Source organism: Chelonoidis abingdonii, chromosome 6 (assembly GCF_003597395.2).
Source record: "Chelonoidis abingdonii isolate Lonesome George chromosome 6, CheloAbing_2.0, whole genome shotgun sequence".
In the NCBI taxonomy this organism is placed as follows: Eukaryota; Metazoa; Chordata; order Testudines; family Testudinidae; genus Chelonoidis; species Chelonoidis abingdonii.
In genome coordinates, this window is record NC_133774.1 from 114,585,065 (window position 1) to 114,609,973 (window position 24,909).

General features: G+C 41.3%; 1 protein-coding gene across 4 annotated transcripts in view; it reads right to left on the bottom strand.

Annotated features, from left to right (window-relative positions):
* The window catches only part of KDM4C (lysine demethylase 4C), a 431,136-nt gene that overhangs the window by 350,622 nt on the left and 55,605 nt on the right, over positions 1-24,909 (bottom strand). For all 4 annotated transcript variants that reach the window (XM_032803407.2, XM_032803405.2, XM_032803406.2 and 1 more), the window contains 2 exons: positions 19,574-19,688; positions 9,910-10,103 (listed from right to left, as the gene is read on the bottom strand). In XM_032803407.2, coding sequence (XP_032659298.1) covers positions 9,910-10,103; positions 19,574-19,688 — 309 coding nt within the window. The remainder of the gene's footprint in view (positions 1-9,909; positions 10,104-19,573; positions 19,689-24,909) is intronic.

A 24,909-nucleotide genomic window follows, 5' to 3' on the forward strand; every position in this document is an offset into this window, starting at 1 on the left:
AGAAAGTTCTGACATCCCAAAAAAGTAGATCAGTCCCCAGGAGAGTATCCCATAGGGTTGAAAGAGTCCCAGAGAAGGAATTCAGAGCAATGTTAGCTGTTTACGCAGTATGCAGCGCTAAAAAAAGATGCAAGAATGTATGGGGCTCTTGTGTGTGAAAGTCTGCATCATCATCATCACCACCACACATTCTGCCCACTTGAATTCATTATATGGGCACTAGCATGAAGGAATCTTTATAAAACTATGTCGCAAAGGCTGAAAGGTATTATATAAGCTACAATAAACCTGCTGAAGTTATTCATGGTTGGAAGAAGAAAGTCATAAGTAAACTACTCAAGTCTAACACTTAATTATATACTAAGCTAAGAGGAGACTGCTGTTTTAGCAGTGTGTTTTCAGGAAAAAAGTTTTTTAAAAAACAGCAAATTCCAAAGATTATGCAGCTCCTAACAAAAACAGATGATGAATTTAAATTCACGTGCAATTTGGCAGAACCCAAAAACAGTCAGAATAAGAGATTTATTATATTAAACAACTTTAGCCAGAAGTTTGTTTGGCACTTTCACCAAAAAAGCCATGAGCTGAATGAACAACTGCACTACCTCTTTATCCACAGAATTGGTCACTCTAAGCCAGAGTAGAGGGACATCCGTGCAGCACTTTTGTACTATGAGTTTTAACAGGAGTTGTATTACTTTTACGACTTTGTATTTCGAGTGTACTTTTGTATTACGAGTTTTAACTCAAATCCTAATAAAAATAATTGGGCAATCTTATGTACTGGTAATAATAAACCTACAAACGCAGATTAAACACATTCTGTAGGAATCCAGGACACTTTGGTAAGTCCCTATGTAGGAAATGAGAAAATATAATGCCTTGCATGGATAGTTTTTATGCAATTAAAAATGTTAAAATAGTCTTAACATTAAATACCTTTATAGTGAATTTTCATTTACTGGACAGTGTTCTTCATTATGTCCATTTTACAAATCTTACCCAAGCAATTAATGAAATGGAGGGATGTCACTAATTTTAATTTTTGTGCTGTGTGATAAGTACTTTATTTTGCACTGAAAGTTATACAAGTGTAGCAGTCATTAAATTGGAAATTAAATCTATATTGATTTAGTATTAAAACAAAATTTCAACATATTGCAAACCACCAGCTGGTGACTATATGTGGATGGAAAATTGTTGATCTGTGAAGAATGCCCAGATAATTGTAATTGTTTTCAATAAAAATTATAGAGAAGCTGTCTATCTGGTTTAAATGCAACACGGTTTTTAAAAATAGAACCATTCATAGTAATAATGCAAACACATAGATGAAACAAAGAATGATCAAATTTTCAAAGTGTGCTTTACTACATAAAAAAAATGTAACAACTAAATAACAATATGGGCATCAGGCTGATGTGAAAGCCTTTTGTGTTCACCCAATTATTCTTATCTTTGTAACAAGAAACTGGATATAAAAGCAGTAGGGTTCCATGGTTACTAAAGCAGATATTTCCACAGATAGTGAAAAATGCCATTAGATTCAAGCTAATTCAATGCGACATTTTACCATGCTACTGCACTGTAATACTAGTTTATGTGATGATGGAGGGTGGGGGGGAATAAAACAACTGAGGATTTCTTTGGTATGACTAGCATTAAAAAATTCCAAAGCTTTACTTCAGTAAAAATTTGTTCAACTAACTTTAAAGTCATTGGCTGATGATTAGCGTAGTTCACCATCCTCCACATGTTATCAAAGCAGTTGTTTCAGCCTAATTCTAGATCACTGGTCCAATACCCACTCCCAACCTCTCTCTGTCCACTGAGCAATATGAACAGTTTGCCACACTATGCCTCTAGAAAAATCATTATCATCCACCCGACTGCTTTGAGACCAGGCACCTCACTGTCTTTTGATTCACCTACAAAGTGACATCCTTTCATTTCATGCATCTTTTCCCATCCATCCCAATATTGTCCTCAACAAAATCTCATCCATGAGCAAAAACCTCGTTATTGGACTCCCTTCCAACCTCAAGTTTTGTCTTCTGACTCCTTATGATCACTGTTCTTAAAAAGCACTGCACTTTCTGTAACTTTCCAGGTCTTTTTCAAAACTGCTATTAGCTCTTTAAACAAAAATATCTCATTTGATTATTTCTTGCACATCAAAAGATATCCAGTTTCAAACTCAATTCCTCAGCAAAGTTCGGGAGAAGGTGACCCTCTCTCTCACCATTCCAACCACCTTCTTCAGCACAACGTCTGTCTGACTGACTTCAAACTGGGTGTTGACCCTTTTACAGTGAGACTGCCCTTCTCCAGATAAATTAGCAAACCAACACTTTTGCTTATGATGTTTCTCTTCCCACTTGATGGTTGTGACTTTTGGTGTTACTTATCACACCCCTGCCTAAGAATTCTAACAAGAAACCAGTGTGTTCAGTAATCTCCTTCTCTAATTTGAATTCAACCATTTCCTTCATTCATGAAAGATGTACATGTTACTTCCACTCTACGCGCTAAAGAGTGTCTCAGGTTTCTATCCTTTGCTCTATTGGCTCCCACATACATTTTTTGTCAGCTATAAAAGTTGACTAATGAACAGATGCTACATCATTCTTTTCTCTATTTGATATGTCATTGCTATCAATTGTGTATATCAATTCTGTATCGATGACTCCCAGCTCCTACCCATGTCACCTTTCTGTCTCTCGGTTTTCCCATTTATGAAGTCGTTTGAGCTCTACTGATGAAAAGCACTACATAAGAGAGGTTTGATGATGATGATGATGATGATTCCCTGCTTTCTTGCCTTGACTCTGTCAGCTGCTGGTTACACCAAAGCATCCTATTCCTGAAGGACTGAAATGTCCTGCAGGGACTTTTACTCTGAGAGACATGCCCACATTTGCTCCCCTATGTCTAACTCTACCATCTTTCTCCTTAACGTGGACAACTTTGCTCCCTAGGCCAGAAATCTTGGGCATCATCTTGGATGAGCTTTCTCTCTCCTACTTCTCGGTAAGAATCACTTATTCCAGAATGCTGTCAATTTCACCCTGGCCTGAACAATGCTTCCCCTGAAATCGATACTCATACTTTAAATTGGTTCCATTTGAGACTATCTGAAGCCGTCCCTAATCCACAAGGCCAGAGGAGCTTCCCTCCCCTTAACAGGGGCTGGCCAGCAATTGTTGGGGACACCAGCAGTCACTGGAGAGCACAGTTCCCGTTAGAAGATGCAGATTCTAGCTGTGAGAGAAGAGGGGCAGCAGAAAAGGGTGTGACTCCAGTCACAACACAGTCCCTCTGCACCCTCCTCTTGTGTGCATGGCAGAATCTCATGCTATCTACAGAGGATCAGAATACTTGCAATCAGAACACTCTTTTACTCCAGAAAGAAGGGCTGCCCAATATCTCAGAGTCCTTCATCATCTTCACTGGCTTCTAGTCATCTAAGAATCCAATTCAAATTCTCTTTCAAACTTCACCGGGAACTTGCTTCATTCTACTCCTCTGACCTCCCATGCATTTACTCTTGAGATAAGACTCATTCACCCTGCTCCTCCAATCCTGGCTTCCTATGTTCCCTCCATTCAGTTCTCTGGTCTATTTTCCCTGCTCTCTCAAAGTTATGGAGTTACTTTCTCTTTCTAAAGCTTACCCTTCTCTTTACCTTATGACTGACCCTCTCTCCAGAGTGTTTTGTGATATACAGAACAAATCACATAGTAATGTATTATCCCATCATTCCCAGTTCATTCACAGGAGTCATAGTGTGAAGACCAGAAGGAATGCCACTGAAAATGCCTTGCTACAAATTGAGGACCCATTCATTCTGTATTTATCTATGTACATTGTCATGTTATATGACAAAAATTCCAAATGTCAATAATAAAACACAAACAGACAAAATGAGTACAATTCCAAAAATAGTCCTGTCTAAAGAAAAGCAGGTGTGTAAGGTTGTTCTCTAACAAATAAAAATGAAACTAGTCTTACTACAACAGCATTCAAAATATCCAAACTGCCATGAAAATAATTGCTTTGCTCCTGCTTAATCAACACTTTCATGTTCTTCAGTGAGATTTATATCATTTTAATCCTTCCAGATCTGAGATCTACTTTCACCAGTATTTTACTAGTCAGATAGCAGCAAGAATAAACTGATTTCAAATACCTAATGTGCCCAGATTGTTTTCCAAAACTTGAAGGCCCTATTCAAATTTTTTGGATTTATGGACATATATCATACCTTGGAGCGTCATATGCATCCTCTACATGGCTCCAATCTACATATTCTGTTCAGTATTCTGCCTTTATTATTATTATACTAGTAGCTGAAAGCCCATGCTATCACACAGGCATAACTCAAAGTCATGTGTCTAAAAAAAGCCAGAAATGGTGGAGAATTTAAAAACTGGACAGTGACAGACCATGAATACCAGCGATGATTGAACCTGGTGATTTTCTGAACAAAAGGAGCTCTAAACCATGGTTCCATTGCTTCACACCTGACTCAGACATTCTAGGCTTCAGAGAGATATTTGGGTTTAGTGCATGTTGACTGTGCAGTTGTGCACGTGGTAGTGTTGATCTGTTTGGGGCAGGGTTGTGTTAGGAAATTTGGGCGGGTAGCAAATGAGGAGTGTATGCTGCAGTGAGGGGGCTGTTTGTGTTCAGGGTTATTGTGCATGCTGTTTGTGTTGTGCTGGGAGAGCTGTATGGATTTGTGCAGGCGGAAAATGGGGCAGTGCTGCAGTTAGGGGCTACGTGTGGTCGGGGTTATGTGTGCTGGTTCTGTGTTCATTTGTGCACGTGGGAATTAGGTGCACAAGTGTGGCAGCTGGGCCAAGTAGTCTACCCTCTGTGCAGTCTCCCTGATACAACCAATTAAACTGTTGCATGCAAAATAGCAGTAGAGTATGGGTGATTGCTTGAGTGACCTCTGATATCACAATGGTCTAGGACTCATGGCACTGTACAGATACATATATTACTGTAGCTGTACACCATACAAGTGTAATTTATGAAGTTGAAATGTTCTGAAACTTAAAAACTGGACTGGAACAGACACGAAGCCCAGTGATGATTGAACTTGATGATATTCTGAACAAAAAGAATTCTCAGCCATACATATAGCTGTTCCCATCATGTCACACTAGCTCAAGAGATGTTTTAGGCTTCAAGGTGACACACAGAGTGACATTCTTAGAATCTTATCATACAGATGCTAGTGCTGCTCTCTAGGAAGGGTTTAGCTCCAAGTGCAGTTCAATACTTAGGCCATGAGCAAAATTTCTCAATTTATTAGTTAAGACACAAATCCTTCCAGCATGCCACCCTGTGCATCAGCTTTATCCTGTAACCTAAAACTATTAACCAGACGGGATGGGTGGGGGGAAGAGGGAGATAAAACCACCTTACAACATCCAAAAGAAAAGGCCTTTTGTAATGTGAACAAGTATCCAACAAAAACTGTTGTGAACTCCAAGTCACCAAGCCACTCCCTTAAATATATGGGCTAACCATCAATCATTCAAACAACTTTGCAACATAACCAAGAATGTTCTACAAGGAAATCAAAAAATATAACAAAGAACTGTTTAAATAATTTTCATGAATATAAATTTATAGTAAAATAACCATTTTATAGAATTCCACATTTTCTCAGAAAAGAATGCAAAGGAAAACGTATGGTAATAAAAATAACTACTAGCAAAGAAAATCAATTGTAATAATAAATTGTACCCTCAAATCTAGTAACTGTCCCCTCACTGTATCTTTTTCTCTTTCCCCCAGTTGCTGCACTATTTCCCATGTTTTATTTAATTTTCCATTCTTTACCTATTTCCCTTCAAATTATTGTCTGTGTTGGACAATAATTCTCAGGCATAACAGATCCTAAAGCAAAAAATAACCCCAAAAAGAAATATTACATGTTTAAACACTTGCACACATTATGGCCCTTATCTTGCAACTGACTAGGTGTGGCACACAGACCTGTTCCTGCACAGAGCCCCACTGGGCTCCACGTGGGTATGGGAACTGCAGTTGTGGAATCAAGGTATACAATTTACAGAGACATTCTTATTTGCATAAATATTGAGAATTGAACTGTATAATGAATAGGGTGCAGTATTTATCCACAGGATACTTTCAGAAATTAGCTCCACGTTCCCCAATTGCTGCCATTGTGGTCAGCATATGTGAGGCATGCTAGTTCCATAAGCTCGGTCAGTCTTGGCCCTTGGAAGAAATAGAAGCCTCTCTTGTGATAATTCAAAGCTAAGATGCATCTTAACATGCTTCATCTTTGTAAATTATTTTTTCAATCTTAGATTCACTAGCAGTTGCTAATGATCTCTGAATTAAGTGGTGGGCTGGAGAAATTCTGTCCAGGTAATTTTGCTAAGGAGCCTAAAAGTATATTTTGGTGATAACAGATTGTGCCACCCGATACCCAGAACTCATAGCGCTATCCTCTGTGGAGGTAGACAAGGTGGCTTTGCTAGCATTATTCAGCCAGATGGTGTTTCCCTGTAAGATTCTTATTGATCAGGGGGCAAACTTTACGTCTGATCTCCATGAAGGACTATGAGAGAAATGTGGGGTTCAACAATTTTGTTCATATTCTTATCACCCCCGACTTAAGGGCTCTTGAGAGATTTAATGGAACCCTTAAAATTATGTTCAAAACTTTGAGCAGCCTTCAAAATCTCCAGTCAGGCTGGAAAGAGAGAGAGGAGTGTCAGCACAAGAGAGAAGACGGCTAGGAGCCGTAACCTTGAGGGACCTCAGAGGGGGGAATACAGGTGCAGTGGACCTCTAAACTGTGACCCCTTCATTCTAGGGGCATCTACTTCCTCCATTTCATGGCTTTCACTCTAAACACTAAACACAGGCATTTGTCAGTGTCATGATCTGTGCCTTCTGTTGCTCAGCAACCAAATGAGTCAACTGTCATTACAGTTCATTTTGTAGTACTTTTGATGCAGCTGAGCATCATCTAATTATGGCTGTCAAAATGCCTTTAGCTTTTAGTATTTACTGAACTTAACTGTACTTAAATTTCATGTAAATACATTTTGTTATAAAATTAATGTGGATCTAATAAGTACTTATGCTCAAAGAATGATCAAGAAATTAAATATTTTTCTATGATTTATAAACGGTCTCCATTTGCCATATAATAGCAATACACAGTGTATTTTGGAGGGGAGCTATTCAAAGGCAGAAAGGGCAGTTAGGTACTCAACTCTCATTGAAAAAAAAAAAAATCAGTGGGAGTTGAGGGCCTAGCTCTCATTTATGAAAATATAAAAAAAATTGTTAAAGATTAACTAAACGGTAATTAGAATTGTTTGAAAATGTTTCAGTGAAACAGTTTTCCATCAAAAAATGTAGTTTAGTCGAAATGGAAATGTTTTGTGGAAACATGGATTTTGACAGAATTTTCAATGGGAAAAAAAAAGTTTAAACAAATCATTGTGATGTCAAAATGATTCACTAGGGTAAAAAAATTGTGCCTTCATTATTTTAACTATTGAATTAAAATATTAAATTTAATATACTATATTTATATTTAGCACTATTTATGTGTGTTATATTTAATATTTTAGAGAGAGACTGTTTCAAAATTATTGAAATGAAACATTTTACCTTATCAAAACAAAATGTTTTGATATTATCAAAATGAAACTACTGGATATTTCAAAACTGAAATTGTTCAGAATTTTCTATTTAAAAAATATTGACATTTGGGAGAGTTTTATTCTGATTTCAAACAAAAAACAATTTTGAGATGATGTAATTTTCAACAAAACAAAAATTCTTATTTTCTACTATGTCTTATGACAGCAAGTGGCTAACTATCAGGTTAAAGAGCACATGCTTAAAAAAATAAAACCCTTCCCCATTTTATAAAATGCTGAGATTTTTCAAATTCTTTCAATTTGAATAATCTAATAAAGGGTTAACTACTTATGCTAGTATTAAATTTCACTTCAGAATATGAAAACAGGCTTAAGCGTTTTTTGTCAATGCATGTTCAGGTTTTTACACAGTAGCTAAACGCTTCAGTGTCTGAGTTGCAAACAGTGCAGAGAATATTTATTTTCCACTGAAAACACAAAAAAATTAAATGAAAACACTTCTTTGGGTCTTCCCTCTCCCAATAAGGCCTAATTCTGAGACAAATCTGACTTGACAGTGTGAAAATTTATAAAATTACAAAGTGCTTAGTGTCCACTATTCCTCCTTAGGGGAGCACTCAAATAGATTTCTTTAAATTGTATTTAGTTATTTGGAAGACTCAAAACCTATCTGTAGACTAGAGGGGCATTCAGCACAAATATTTTAAAACTTGCTTTAAAATACTTTAAAACGCACTAATCAGAACTTTGCTAAATTCCTGCCAGAACATGTCCATGTTCTATTAGGATTAAGTAAGTGTCTTTGCTGGTTGGAATTTTACAATATTAAGTGTTTTGCAAAATTGCTTTCTAAATTACTTACATATTTCTTGGGATCGAACATAAAAACTGTGTGTTCAAAAGAGAGCTGCCTATTTAGGTAGTTTTTAAAATATCAGTCCATCAATGTTGTATCTGAAAAGTTCATCTTTTTTTCCTACAGTGAAGTCATAATATACTTGAATTCATTAAACCAATCATTTCCAACAAAATGTACTATTCAATGATGCAAAACTCAGATATATGCTACTCATATGATTTGAAATTATGGTCCTGGTCCTCTTTACTTTCTCAGTATTATCACGAAGTGTAACGAGAGCTCCACTGTCTTGTATTTAAATGTAAAGCATTTAGACTAGAACTAGAATCTAGAAAACGTTTTTCCTACTGTGCTTTTGCAATATTTTTAGTACGTTGATCAGTTTGCCAGCTTACATATTTAAAATGTCACAGTTCTTTCTCCTAATCCAGAAGTGACTGACTGCATGGACATAATTTGAACACCACCATTAGTGAACATTACCTGCAAACAAACATTCCCATCATCATAACTGGATGACCAGAAATAAAACGGCACCTACATAGGGATGACATGCATTATGTGCAGCTTTAGCATATGATAAAGCAACCAACATAACACAATATGAATTATCTCCATCACCTTTCTGGTCACCAGTATTTTCAACTAAAAATCATTTTCTGATCATCAGAGTGAAAAATGTAAAGCGTTTCTCTCTCTCACACTCACTCACACCCACACCAACCCCCAAGGCACCTGGGACTTCCACTACATAGCATGTTGACCTAGTTGTCTCCTCACACTACCATACGGCTGTCCAGTTAACAGTCCAGGAGAGAGAACCTCTCTGGCTGTGGCATCACAGTTAAGATATACCTTGATCATTCAGTCTCCACTCATGTGGAGTCTGCTGTGTAGCAGTGGATAATACAGGCACAATTCAATAGAACACTTAAGCAATCTCATTGACTTCAGAGGTCTGGATATACATTTAAATGAACTACATGCTTATGTACTTTGCTCGCATGGGCTTAAGACACCAAATCTGTCCCGATGATTTCAATGAGGCCCTAATAAGAGTTCTCAAATAGTATTGTGGGTTTCCTCATTCAACTAATGTCTGTTGTTTAACTATTTGTTGTTCTTTCTGTTGAACTCAGTTGAGTCCCAGATTATTTTTCTTTTTAGCCATTTCCTTTAAAAGGAGGAGAAGTTCATATTCAATTTTCAATCACAAGACTCAAATTTCGTTACTTTCTGAGCTGCCCACCAAATCACTCTTATCTTGTTTTCTAATGGAGCTCCTCACCATGAAGTAATTCTACCTCATCTGTTTGCTTTAGTCAGCTGACACAAAAAAGAAACATCTTTCAAAATGAGCTTTCATTAAAAAATAATTACACTTGCCATGACTTCGGCTCTCCAAAGTGGAGATAATTAATACTGTAGAGATCCATATCTTCAGTGTGCCATGCAAATGTTGTTTTCCACATGCCAAAATAGAGATAGGGGGTATTTACACCCTCAATAGAAATTCCACAGTCTTCACCCACAACGTCCAATATTGTATTGAGATGGGCAATATTCCATTCCTCAATATCCTGAAACAGAGACATAAAATACATTAATAGATACTAAAATTAAATACATAAATAAATAAATAAATAGACTGACTACCAAATGAAAAAAAACAATCTGAAATGATTCCAAAAGGTATTTTAATTGAAAAGAGGAATGAAAAATAACACAATCAAAAAGGCATGGATGCATATTTTATTTAGTTCCAAAGTAAAATCATGCAATATGAAAGTGTTTAAAAAACAGTAACTTAAAACATATATTATTTAATTTACTTCTGAAAGTTTAAACATTGCTCTGTAAAGGATGAAAAAAATAAAACCACTAAGTCGCTTCAGAAACATTTTTAATCATAATAAAAGATTGGACACGAAAATCTTCTGAGGAATTGCATGGAATTTCAGTCATTTTACCATCATTATAACCCATAGGAATTCTGTATTTACAGCCCTACGTGTTGTTTTTGCTGTATTTCATATTTACCCAATAAGTGCAATTCTAATCTCAGATGCTAAAGTATGCATCACTGTGTGTGATGTAAAATAACTAACTGAGATCAGAGTTGTTCCCTAAAAGTAAAGGGAAGGAAAATCACATTTTATTATAACAGTAATCACGAGTACCAGTAAAGTACAAATTACTAGATATACAGAAATACAGAACATCAGGACATTCAAGCAAAGTAATTTAGGCCCCAACTCAAGAAAGCATCCCTATTTAGGATAGCACTTAAACATGCATTTAAAGCTCCCTGACAATAACAGGACTTAAACACATGCTCATAGTTAAGCAAGACCAGATTTTTTTCCCCATCCTCTGAAGCTCTGCACAGTTCTGGGAAATCTCACTCAAGCTTGGGGAAAGGAGTGCTGAAATGTCAGCATCCCTACTGCGCAGAATTAAGATTGGAAGACATTCATTTTTCATCATCCTCAGAAATTCCCGAAGGGTTCTGGCATCATGGCAAATGGATGTGGGAGCAATGTGTGACAGCATGGGCTGACAGGGTGCTGGAGTCAACTTGAGGGTTCCAGTGATGCACTGCATGTTAGTGTTCAGTTGGACATCAACAAGTAGAGTATGGCTACTTCTTGTCTATACTGTTGCACTGTACTTGGCTACAGAGTACACTGGGCCATCGCTGACATCTGTAACATGGATGCAGGTGCTTCCCAGTTTATGCTTGCCAGTTACTGGACCAGGCTGACCCTTCCTCTTGGCAGCTACCTTCTTCAGATGGTTGTGGAATGTTAGCATGCAATCCAGCTTCACTACAAGACAGGTCAGAGTGGGGTCATGTCACACAGTGTGGCCACAGAGGGTCACTTTTAGGATGCGCTTAGCATTCCTGTTATCAAGATGGAATGCAGTGACTGTTGTTTTGTGAGGCTTTGTCTTGTGCCTCCATTTCTGGAACTATTCCTCTCTGGGTTTAGGTCCCTGTTCAAGGCAGACTTGATGTCACCGAGTTTGGCTGCTTGCGTTGCCAGGTGAGGTTATCCGCCTATGCAAATTTGCATGACTTGGTTGGAGGCATATTGCTCATACAAACATTTAAAAGCATTGGCTTGAGTACTGAGCCTTGTGGCAGTCCATTGTTGAGGAACTAGGTCGAATTGACTTAGTTGCCCAAGTTGACACACAGCCACCTATTGCTCAGCATCGTCCATAGTAGGCGTAGTGTTTTGAGGCAGGAGATGATCCTTGCAAGCTTCAGCATCAAGCCCTAAATCCAGACTCTATCATAGGCCGATGACAGGTCTACAAAGGTTGTGTAGGTCTTAAATTTCCTCTGGAATCTGGCCTCGATGTTTTGTGTTTTTAACTAACTAACTGCTGGTTGATCTGAAGAAAGGAGAAGTAAAGAATGGTATCATACCACTAATGAAAATTACCCTTTAAAGAAACAAAATGAATGGAAGTTAGTTCTACATGGGACCCATTTTATTCTTATCATGGAAAGCTACAGAAGAGCTCCTGAGCCTACTTTAAATCTTAAGATAGACCTTTCACTTGAGCTATTGAAAGCTACAAGATTCTTTGCTCTTGAGAAAGAAGAGAATCAGTTTTTCCAGGACTCTGAGTTTTCAAACCTTTGCTAGAGACATCAGGCTTTCCATTTCCATCTCCAAAATGGAATTTCGTGTGCCAAAAGTTGATTCAAATGCTGTTCATAAGACTCTGTTAACACTGGACAGTAGTTAACAGTAACAAACAGGGCTTATCCACACTAGCACTTACTTCACTATAATATAAGTTGCTCAGGGTTGTGGAAAAGCCACCTCCCTGGGCAATGTAAGTTACACCAACCTAAGCATTGGTATAGACGGTGCTAGGTTGGTGGGAGAAGTTATCCTGCTGAGATAGCTAATGCCACTCGGGGAGGTAGAGTAATTGTGCCAATAGAAGAGTTCTCTCCCGTCAGCACAGAGCGTCTGCACTAGCAGTGCTAAAGCAGTGCAGCTACATTGGTACAGCTGAGCCACTGTCGTGATTCTAGAGTACACTACCCCACACAGTCACCCAACATATTAGGAAAAAGGGAACTAATGAGCTTTCATTTGAACTGTTACCTGTAAAGGAAAGTTCAGACAGCACTTCTCAGAGGAAATAAAAGGTACGTCTAATGTGCTACAAGGGCCATAGATAATTAGGCACTATAAGTATGAAACTTATAAAAAAAATTGCTTCTTTGTTACCCTTTTTCCCTGGTTATCTTATTCTGTATTTCATCTTTAAAATAAAAAAATAACCTGTTATTACACAACTTTGTCCCTTAGGTCAGATTGCCTGATGTGTTTCCTGAAAAAAAACCACCACTTCATTACATTTGACAAATATGCTCCTAAAATATATGTAGAGATTACAAATATAAATAATTTTATTGCAATTAAATAAACATTTTTATAATCTAGGTTAGCTCCAGAAAGATTTTTAATTAAAAATATTAACTCTGTTTTCCATAAATGCCCAGAATAAATATTGTTTGCATTCTCTCCATATGCCAAGGATGACGAATAAACAGATTCTAACTGCTTTTCTACAATCAAGTGGCTGTCTACTAAACATTACATATGAATGAGCCTGTGTACTGTTAATTTAATGTTGGATATTTAAATATAAAATAGCCAGCTGAGTTTTGAATTTTGAGAGGTGTTCTTAAGCGTTGAGATGTTGGAGATGAGCAACACTTTTAGAGCTCCTGTTTTCTTTGCTGTCAGTGTTGTAATTGTTAGAATTAAACAGTTACATTATTGTCAATGAGACTTGACTCCATATTGTACTGAGCAAATGTTTTGCTTTGAAATGTTTGGAACTGGCAGTGTGTTGATTGGTAGTGGTGGGAAAGGACCAGAAAGCCACGGACACAGGAAATTGGCATCCGATAAACTGGGGACTCAGAAAAGTAAGAACACGAAAAATTAAGGACGGCCATGCTGGGTTAGACCAAAAGTCCATCTAGCCCAGTACCCTCTCTGCTGACAGTGGCCAGTGCCAGGTACCCGAGAGGGAGTGAACCTAACAAGTAACGATCAAGTGATCTCCCTCCTGCCATCCATCTCCACCCTCTTACAAACAGAGGCTAGGGACACCATTCCTTACCCATTCTGGCTAATAGCCATTAATGGACTTAACCTCCATGAATTTATCTAATTCTCTTTTAAACCCTATTATAGTCCTAGCCTTCACAAACCTACTCAAGCAAGGAGTTCCACAGGTTGACTGCGCTCTGTGTGAAGAACAACTTCCTTTTATTTGTTTTAAACCTGCTGCCCATTAATTTCATTTGGTGATCCCTAGTTCTTGTATTATGGAAACAAGTAAACAACTTTTCCTTATTCACTTTCTCCACACCACTCATGATTTTATATACCTCTATCACATCCCCCCTTAGTCTCCTCTTTTCCAAGCTGAAAAGTCCGAGCCTCTTTAATCTCTCCTCATATGGGACCCATTCCAAACCCCTAATCATTTTAGTTGCCCTTCTCTGAACCTTTTCTAAACCTTTTCTTCTTTTTTTCCCCCCATAGGTGTGTCTACAGTAGAAAATGTCTTATTCAATTTTCAGTACCACTGTAACTAGCCACATTGGTGCTACTTATTATCATTATTATTTATTATTATTAACAGTGTAAACTCTTTGGCAGACCTGGCACAAACATTTTTACTCAAGGTCAGATGACATAGTGGTCACAGAAAAACAGAGCCTTGAACTCTTGTCTAAGAAATGTAAAAAGTTCCCAATTCACCTATAAAAGTACAGACAGTGGCGACCTTAACATAAATACAGCCCTTGTAATCTATCCTTTAGTGGAATGCCTCCCTAAATTATTTCTTGAGTCAACTGGGTTGTCCTTCTCTTACAAAGTACTGCAATTAAATATAAAAACAATAAAAGATGTGTACAGCATGGCATAATACTTTGACCTAACTAAGCCTTCTATGTTGAATTTCTTTTCTATAAACCCACTGTGTGTTTTCACAACAGTTACTACTTTAAATTATTTATAAATGAGGAAATATCCTAATCTGTGAACAAAACAGAGACAGTTAACCATGAAATACAACGCTATAAATACATTCAAGAGGTTCTGGTAACATAATAAGTCACAAGAGCAAAGTTTGCTTCTTTTTGTTGGTTGTCAGAACTCAAAACGTGTTTATAGCTTGTTCCCTTTCCTATTTTTTATTCTACGTAACAGATTTTACAGCTGTGTCCCTTCTTCTAAACCCTCATTATCCTTTGAGTTAAAAAGAAAAAGAACCCACCACTCGTTAATACACTGCAGTATCATTTCAATTGCTCTCTCCCATAACACTAGCAAGGTCTTGGATTTTAGGAATACAACATTGCCAGTTTCTAATTAATTTTAAAAAGTTAAAATCAGGGGTGTACGGCGCTTCAGAGATACCTTTGTTAATAAAAAGTGAAAGTCATTGTACAAAAAACAGACAAATCCTATTCAAAACCAGTCAGCTAGTTGGCAACTGTTTTTATTTGTTTGTTTTGTAAACAAAAGAACAAAAGAGCAAGGACCTATATTGCTGCAGCTTTTACCACTAATTTTGGAGATCTGAGTGCATGCTTATAGGGCATGGAAACATCAGTAGTGCAGAGATGCAACACTAAATCCATGAATTAGTGCATGTGCCTTTGGCTGGGTTTTTTTTTTTTTAAATGGAAATGCTTTGAGATATTTGCCTTATTGTTTTATGGTAAATTCAATGCTTGCAGCATGTTGTCTGCAACAGTTTCCCTAACTTTACAAAATACAAACATTTTTTTCCATTATCACAAATAGCTTTTAATGAGAAATTAATGACACCTTTCTTTCACTGTTTGCCCACAACTGTAGCCAGGAGTACTATATCCCATTCTTTCTGCATACATGAAAATCTCTGAAATGGACAAACATGCAAAAGCAATCTCTAGATGCTAAATCTAGTCAAGAGGTTTCTCCCCTAGCTTGGCCTTCAGCACATTAGTTGCCCAAGAGCACCATCTGGCGGACAAAGAGTAATTTGGGAAATAAAAGTTCTGTCTAAAAAAATAATTTCCATTTTTATCAATTATTCCCCCATCCTTTCTATCTGGCACCTCCTCCCAGCAATGACTTGGTGCCAGGCATCACCTCTCACTTTCCTCCAGATCCCCTTGCACCATGTCCTGGCATGGATGCCCCATTACACAGTGTCAGCCCCTCTTCTCTCTCCTGTTTTTTCTCTGTATATTCCTTCAACCACTACTCCTCTTGCTTTTTTTTTTTTAAATAGTATTGCTTTTATTCCACAGCCTACTATTTTACTTCTTTTCCTCCCTGGTCACTTATCTCTCAGTTTATTGTCTTCCCACTACCATTCTCCACCAATTCTATTTCTGTGTTGTCATAATTCTCATCTCCTCCTTGGTCTTCTGGCCTCTCCCCTTGTATTCACTTGTTGCAGCATAATGAAAACACAACTCATTGGGACAGAAAATCTTTGTCCACGTGTCTCAACCAAAGCTGATAGGTGGTACTGGTTCCAGAAACACTTTTCCCTTCTGCACCTCTGCCTTAGACATGATGGGGTTCATTTCACTTTGGAGATGCTTGTGCGATGTTATCCACATAAGTTATCTTAACAATATCAAGATTTGTTAAAACCACAGACGAAATGGAATTAAAACATAAAAAAGGGTTCACATAATAGATTCACACTTCTCAAAGAAAAACTAGAGAAATCATTCCAGTTTAATTAGACAGGAAAAGAAAAGTGAAAGCTTCTAACTTTTGAAAGCAATCCTTTCTCTCTGCCATCTTTTGGTCAGACTGTCTACATCTCTTGCTGTCCAGAGAACAACAAACTCTTTATGTATCTAGAGAGCTCTTTTATCAAATCCTCCCTGATCCAGTGCTGCTACCCTAGCTTTCAAAACCAGTTTTCTCCAGTAACACGCATACATAATAGGGTTTACATGGACTGCTTTCTCCATGAGCTGTAGCACTAGGGATACAAATATCTTTCACTGATTATTATTAGTTTTCAAAGACTTAACTACCTAGTTTAAATACCGACTTTCAGACCACCTTAGCTGGTTGTATTCTAATTTTGGTCAGGCTTCTCATTAAACTCCCTTAAGCAATTTGTCTTTTGACAAACCCTCTGTCACAGGGCTTGTCTATGCTTCCCAGATGATCAATGCTGTGGCGATCGATTCATCGGTGGTTGATTTAGCGGGTCTAGTGAAGATCCGCTATATCGACCACCGATGGCTCTTCTGTCAACTCCTGTACTCCACCTGATCGAGAAGAGTAAGGGGAGTCAACGGGAGAGCATCTCCCGTAGACATCGCGTAGTGTGGACCCCACGGTAAGTAGATCTAAGCTACGTCGATTTGAGTTACCCTGTTCACGTAACTCAAATTGCATAGCTTAGATCGACTTTTCCCTTCAGTGTAGAAAATCCCCAAGTTACACACTACTTCTACTGATTACAAAGATAGCAGAGAGCATTTCAAGAAGTGCTAAGCAGAACCATCAAAAAGTGGAGAGAACACAGACCCTTCTGAAGGAAGTTGGGAGAGCGCCTGTATTCTTACAAAGATAATTTTGCTTCTCCTTTCTTGATGGTCTCATTGCTTAATTACTCCCTTAGGATATTATGCAGTTTCTTGAATGGCTCTTTAAGTAGCCAAATTGATGCTGATAGGTATTTCACATTTCTCTGACTGTATGATGAGAGCTGTACTAACAGTCACTTGTTACCCATAGTCACCTGTGTCAACAACCAGCAAAATCCTACTGCCTCTAGAACTCGTAAAGCAGTGAGGGCCATATTAATCCAAAAGAAAACAGCTGAGGGCTGAAACACTGCCCCCCCAGCGCTGCCAAAACACCCCCCCAGTGCCGCCCAGCCCCGCCAAAACACATTCCCCCCTTCCCCCAAACACAAACATAGGGGCCGCAGGGAACCTGGGGGGAGGGGGGCAGTGTGATGGGGCCAGGGAGGGGGAAGATCCCTGGACCAGGGAAGGGGGCAGCAGTTGGGGCAGGGCAGGTGCAACACCCCCCACCCCCCTTTTCCCCTGCGGATTTCCTGGTTGTCCACAAACAGTTCAATACCCCCACCCCCGACCACTACGGAGGACACCCTGAGACTAACCAGCGCAGTAGCCGCCCCACATCCAACTGAAGGGAAGGGGCTTGGGGGGGGCGGGTCTCGGCCCAATCTCCTGCCCCCTCCCCCACAAGTTGCAGCTCGAGCCCGGGCCAGGCGCCTCTCCCCTCGCTTGGCACTTACCGGCTCTGCCTCATGCCCACCGCTTCCTGCCTCAGTGGACCCCAGAAGTGACACACACGTTGTATGTCAGGCGGAAGGAGCGGAGACAGAGGCACGTGTGATTCAGGCTGTTAGGGCAGTTGAAGCACGGGGCACGCGGGGCTGTGAGGTGGGGTCCCCCCAGGCAGGGGGCAAAACCAGCAGCCCCACCCTGGTGCTTGCCCCGCAGGCCGCACAGTGAGCCCACACAGGCCGCATGTTGTGCAGGCCTGCAATTTCCTTTCTCCACTATTTCAGTCAGAAATAGGTAGTAATCCTAAGGGCATTTCTATGCAGCCAGAGACCTGTCCAGCTGTGTAAACACTATTGCAACTAATCTTCTAAGGTGAAGCAGTTGGAAAAATGAAGCTATTTCAAGATTTTTTTTTTCCTCCGAAGCTGAAGAATGTTAGTTAAAACTGTATTAGCTTTCCTCACAAGAGAAGCACAGAGGTAGGATAAGGCCTGAGGTGGTAAGCAGAAGGAACCTCAAGAACTGGAGAGGTCCAGAGGGTAGAATGATTCCTGAGGTCAGACAGAGGATCTGTACATAGCCATTTCGGAAGAGAATGATCTGACTCGTGCAGGGTTCCTCATACCTAAGGTCAATCATAAACTTGCTAGGAAACTCACAAGTCCAAGGGACCTTGGGGTGAACCTCTGATCCCATTCCAGATGAAATCAAAGTTGACCTTGACAGTCCTCAGACCCATGCACCTTCCTCAGACTAATATTGCTTCTGAGGTGATAAGGTGAGCATACCCAAGCAGCTCAGAGCCAAGAAGAGAAAGACAGAGAGGAATCAGCACATCTAGAAGAATGAAGTGTGAACTCAGAATCATCCCAGGCCCACCAGGTCTAAAGCACCACACATCTCAGAAGTCAAGGTCAAGGGGCAACAAACCAGCAACACAATCACTACAGGAAATACATCTTCTTTGGCACTAATGTGGAGAAGGACTAGTTCAGGTGAGTTTTGACACTGCCTCACAGAGAAGGAGTTTCAGGTAGCACTCATATTTGAAGAGGGCAAAATCATGCACATGCAGAACACCTTTTCAGAGAGCGTCCATCTTAATGACATATGAGACATTAAAATACCACAGTGATAGGGGACATACAACATCCAAGTGCTGGTCTGCCCTAGACATCATCCCATCGTATGATGCGCAACACTTAGAACCAGATTTTTGCTCCAAATCTGACAGACTATCAGTTAGGGTGGATTTAGATTTGAATGCCTGCAATCCCACTCACTGGAAATCAACTGAGCAGAACCAATAACAAAAAGCACAGAGATGGCTGGAAACGTGTAACAGAGCTGATACTGCACAAACAAACATATATGTCTATACCTTTTAAAGACTGTAACTAGACAAATTAATTTATCCAAAAAAATAAGCTGCTGCAGCAAGATCTTACAGATACCAGAAATGCTTAGCTAAGGATTGTTGAGCCCATGATACCATATACCCTCTTATCAATGTTCGGATTCATAAGAGGGCATACTGCTTCCCAAGAAGGTCTAAAGTGCATCATACTAAGGACATCTGCAACTCAAGAGTGGGGATCTTGAGAGACAATTTTCAAGAGATACTTGGTTCTCAGCTGCAATACAAGAGTGCAACATTAACTAACCTTTTGGGCCAGGGTTGAGGAGGGGGGAAAATGACCTGTATAAAACTATACATACTTCATCATAAATGCTCCCATTGATATCTGCTCCATAGATCGGTGCCACAAAGGTTAAATTCTTCCAGTATTTACGCTCCAGATCTTCATAATCTATGTATCTTGGAGTGCAGTATCTGCAGAGGGAAAATGAAGTTAAAGGCAATGTTTCAGAGGATCTCAACTGACAAGTTGTCCTTCACTTTCATGGTTTGGATGTCTCCCAACATCCACGTTCCTGATGTGCTCTATACTTGATTTTGCAGACCAAGTACTTATAGACAAATATATCAGTTTCACACTCTTTTGTCCTTTCCCATATTCTGCAGTCCTAAACCCACAGGTTTCATAGTAGCAATGCTTTCAAAGTAACACTGGGTAATGTCTTTCATAGTATTTATGTTGCTATTGGTCCTGCGCTTCCCAGATAATTTGTTCCTGTCTTAACAGTTGGAAGGAACTTCTGCTGCCTGTTCTGAATTTTAGGCCGTTAAGTGTGATTGTTGAAAGAGCCAATACAAAACTACGAGTTGGTAGCTCCACAGTCTCTCTTCACCACCCCATCCTCCATTTTAGCCTACCGCATTTTCTGGGTTGGTGAAGAGGTACTTCTGTCAATAGGCAATATGGTCACCAGTTCCTACCCCTGTACTGTAGGGGCATAGACACAAAAGAGTGTGCAAATACATGCTGGTCCTAGCAGAAGTAGGTCCTGCAGATTATCCCCAACAGGTCCAAAAGGCCAATGTTCTGCCATTTAGTAGCCCTGGCCAGAAGCAAGGGGAGGAATCCCAAGGCTCCTGTGGACCTTGGTTTCCTTTCTCCCTCTCCCACATAAAGCTTCTCTGGGAGAGGTACACCAGTTCTTCCAGTTGGCAGAAATCTTTAGAGGATCTTGTCTTCATCCCTTTGCTTGTCTCAGATGCTTGGGGCATTTTTACATCGTTTTCTGTGGCCTGGGAAGATTCTTCTAAATTCCCACAGAGGGAGCATGCTTCTATTGCTATTGCCAAGCAGCCTACTTTCGAAAACCGTTTCCTCAGGGTGTCCCTTATTAAGTACTCCCTTTTAAATTTAAATTTAAGTCCCTTAAATAAGTACTCCCTTATTTAAAAAGTCTTTAGGAAGGGAAATTTGCTTCTATAAACGCAACCACTTGGGAGGGAGAGAAAGTTCCCAATCAACTCTGTAAGGCTCTTCTTTCTGTTCAGACTGCTTGGAAGAAAACTTGGAAGTACAGGAAGCAGGAGGTCATGCAGCTGACAGAGCTCCTGTTGAGAAGGATGGAGGAAAAGCCTCATGGTGAATGGACTGTCTCTCAACAAACAGGAGCTGGACCCCAGCAACCCATGAGTAACCTGGACTACAGACCAGGGTTTCTCTTAAATGCAGTTTATCACTCAGACTAGAGCCATTCAGCCATGTTAAGATGATATCCACATTCAGGGCATTCTCATCTGGGGATCCCAAATGAAGGGGAAAGCAATTTAGTGTCAGAGATATGCCCATAGAAAGGAAGCAGTCCTTCACAGAAACCTGACTTCTTTGAACAGAGGGAAAATCTTCTTTAAAGAAAGGTTAGGAGCTTCTGCTATCACATTTTTTAAGAAGAATGCAACAAGCCAAGTGGCTTTTTAAGTACTCCTAACTCATATAGCCTTATTAAATATAACATAGCAATATGATTTTATAGGCAGAGGGATAAAACAATTGTAATTACAAATATTTCTAAAATATTTTCTATTATGGTGTGTGCAGAATTAGGGTTCTGTTAGCACTCATGGGATATCCTAAGCAAGTTCATAGCTACGCATTATTTCACCACTTGTGAGTAAAAGGAACAATCCAAACTATGTCTATAAGACCTTTATATGACTATGTGGCATTTTATATTCTTTAATTTTTATATGTATGTTATATTTTTATATCCCCCTATGCAGATGTCAGCATATAAAACAAATGATCATAGCAATCCAAACAGATTTCATTATCACCAAGATTTAAAGTATGCTCGATCATAAAGGGTCACAGACACAGCAAATAAATTTTTTAAAAAGTGAGCCCAGTTGCAGAGGTGCACTTTTTTGGGACCACTTTGGAGGAAAAGCCTTCTGGTTGGCTGCTTTACCCACTTGTCTGCCTCCTGGGGAACAGCAGCCAACCAGGGATGCTGCAAGAGGCAGACAGACAGTTATTTCCCTTCTCCTCAGGAGCCGACACTATTCACAGGGGGGCGAAGGGGAAGTGAGTGAAAAGATGGCACCCACTCAGAGCAGTTCGATCAGGGCAATTCTACTCCCCTCTTTCCTCACCCTCCAAAAAGCAATAAGACAGCTCCTCTGCTCCTTCCCCCACAGGGGCAGTTCTATGTTTTTTGCCGCCCTAAGCACAGCAGTCACACAGATTCAGCAGCACGCCTGCAGGCGGTCCGCTAGTCACGCGGATTCAGCATTCCCGTCACCAAATTGCCACTGAAGCCGAGGGACCGGCGGACCTCCCACAGGCAAGCCACCAAAAGTCACCTGCCTGATGTCCTCAGGCAAGCCACCCCCAACGGCTTGCCGTCCCAGTCATGCGCTTGCTGTGCTGGTGCCTGAAGCCGCCCCTGCTTCCCCCTCTGCTCTCCCTCCGTGCAGCACCTGGCCTGGGAAGGGTCTCCGTTCCAGCCTCCCTTCCCTCAGGCCTGTGGGAGGGGCTGAAAAATTCCAGGTGCTGCAAGACGAGCACAGGTGAGGTGGGGGGCAGAACTGATGCGGGCACTGAAGGGGATAGTGGAAATATGGGGGTAAAATTGACTTGGGGCATGGTGAGGGCAGAATTGCTGGTGGAAAGGGAACAGAACAGATGTGAAGAGGGGGAGAAAAATTGATTTGGGGATAAGGGGGGATGGATAGATGTTGTTAATCCTGCCCGGACCCCTTTTTGTGGGACTGGCTCCTGGGTAATGATTGTAAAAGGGGCCAGGGGTAAAAGCACAGTGAGACAGGAGCTAGGGTTGGTCTCTGGAGCAAGGGAAGGGTCAGGGGTAAACTGCAAGCACAGCAGGGCTGGGGAGGGGGTAAACAGGATCCCCCCTGCACCTGCCCACATAGAGCGGGTACCTATGTGGCTCTAGCTCATTCTCTGTCTCTCTCTGCACTGAGCTGCCCCTCCTCCCACAGCAGCAGGACAGGTTCTCTTCCAGTCCTCTGGGGTGGGTTTAGGGAGTGGGAGGAGCAGGGGTTAATGTGGTTACTCCTATAACCGGACATTTAAGTTTCCAGTCAGCACTGCTAACCGGACACTCAGGTCCCGTTTTCTACTGGAGTTTCCAGTCTAAAACTGGATACCTGGCAACAGGGCTGTGAGAAAAGCCTGAAGGGGGGGAGAGAGGGGCAAACAATCATTTTTAAAAGTGAGAGGGCTAAGCCTTAAGGGGAGGGGCAAGTAGTGGGTGGCGAGGAACTATTGGGCAGGGCCAAGTCTGCTGTACTGCCCAGGTAGGTTGGAGACTGTGGGGATCAGCTGACACAGTATCTAGGGCCGGTGCAAGGATATTTTGCACCCTAGGCAAAAAAACTTCCACCTTGTGCCCCCGCCCTGGAGCATCGCTTATTATAAATTTTCAAAAATGAATACAGTGGAGTCACATCTTACGCAGGGGTTAGGTTCTAAGGTCAGCGCCTAAGAGGAAAATCACGTATTAGTTAAAGTTACCATAAACTACAGTATACATTGGAACAGGGGTCCTCAACCTACAGCACGCATGCCAAATGTGGCATGCGAGCTGTTTTTTTTTTTGTTTTGTTTTGTTTTAAAATGGCAGGTTGTGGGTCCCAGCCACCTTGGAGCATGCTGCTGGCCTGGGGTTCCGTTCACTCAGCTGCCAGCCGGGGGCCCAGCCGGTGACTCCGCTCAACCCCCTGCTGTTCACCCAGGCTGGAAGGAGGCTGAGCAGGGCCGGTGACCGAGACCCTGGCTGGCAAGGGGTCGGCAGCCGGAACCCCAGATTGTCAGTGGGCTGAGCAGGGCCAGTGGCCGGGACCCCTGCTGACTCGCTGCCAGTTGAGTGAACAGAACCCCAGGCTGGCAGCAGGCTCATTGGTGGCCAGGACCTGCAGCCTGCCGTTAAAAAAAAAAAAAAAAAAATGGAGGCACTGCTTTTTGGCACCCCTAAATCTTGGCACCCTAGGCGGTCACCTAGTGGTTACACTGGCCCTGACAGTATCCCCAGCCCAGGTGATATGACAGCCAGTGGTGGATTTAGAGTTAGTGGGGGCTCCCAGCCCTGTGCTCAGCTTCATTTTTGGGGCTCCTCCTTGGGACCCAGCCAAGAAAAAACCATTCACTCTTATCTTCCCCTTGCCCCTGTTTTTCATTCTTTTTTTTTCTCCTCCTCCTCCTAAAAGTAATAGCAAGTAAATGAAAATAAAGTGAGGTACATTGATTGTTCTTGTAGTCTAATTTATTTTTCCATGGACCACTTGAAAATCACGGAGGGTCTCGATGGACCACTTAATGATCTTTCCAAATATTGTAAAAAAAGGTGCGGGGTCTGGCCAGGAGCTAGGGTGAGGGAGGGGGCTCAGGGTTGGGACAGGAGGTTGGGCTATGGAGTGCTTACGAGGGGCAGCTCCTGTTTGGTTCTCAGGACAGGGGTTGGATGTGTGTGAGGGGGTGCAGGAGTCAGGGCTGGGGAGGTGAGGGGAGTGCAGGGATCAGGACAGGGGGTTGGATGTGTGTGAGGGGGTGCAGGAGTCAGGGCAGGGGGCTCAGGGTATGTGAGGGGATGCAGGGGGCTGGGGGTGCATGAGAGGGTGCAGCAGTCAGGGTGGGCAGGGGTCGTGGAGGTGCCCCAATTCCAGCCCCTTCCCCAAGGCCTCACCTCCACCTCTTCTCCTCCTCCCCAGAGCTGCAAGTGTGCTGCAGCTCCCTCCTCTTCCCCCCTCCCGCCAGCAAGCAGCTGATCGGCGGCAGGGCGGGGGTAGGGAACGTAGCACACTGGGGAAAGAGGCGGGGGAGGAGCCAGGCTGCTGCCGGCAGAGGCTGCCATGGAGCCGCAGCAGCTGGCAGCATCAACTTCTCTGACCCCACAGAAGAGAGCAGGGGCAGACAAGAGCAGCTTGGAGCCCCTTTCGACCGTGGGCCTGGCACCAGTGGCGCCACTGTAAATCCAGTATTGGTTGGGGTGATGACAGATTCTCCATTTTTTTTGGACTATTCTAAGCACTGAGTAGTGCCTTCTACCAAGTCCTAGAAGAAGACAAGGATGGCCTTCAGTAAGTAAGTTAGACATAAAAATCACCTGATGTCTAAAAAGGTAAAAATCACAGTGGGAGAAGGTTACACATTCTCCTTTCCAAACAGAATACCGAATAT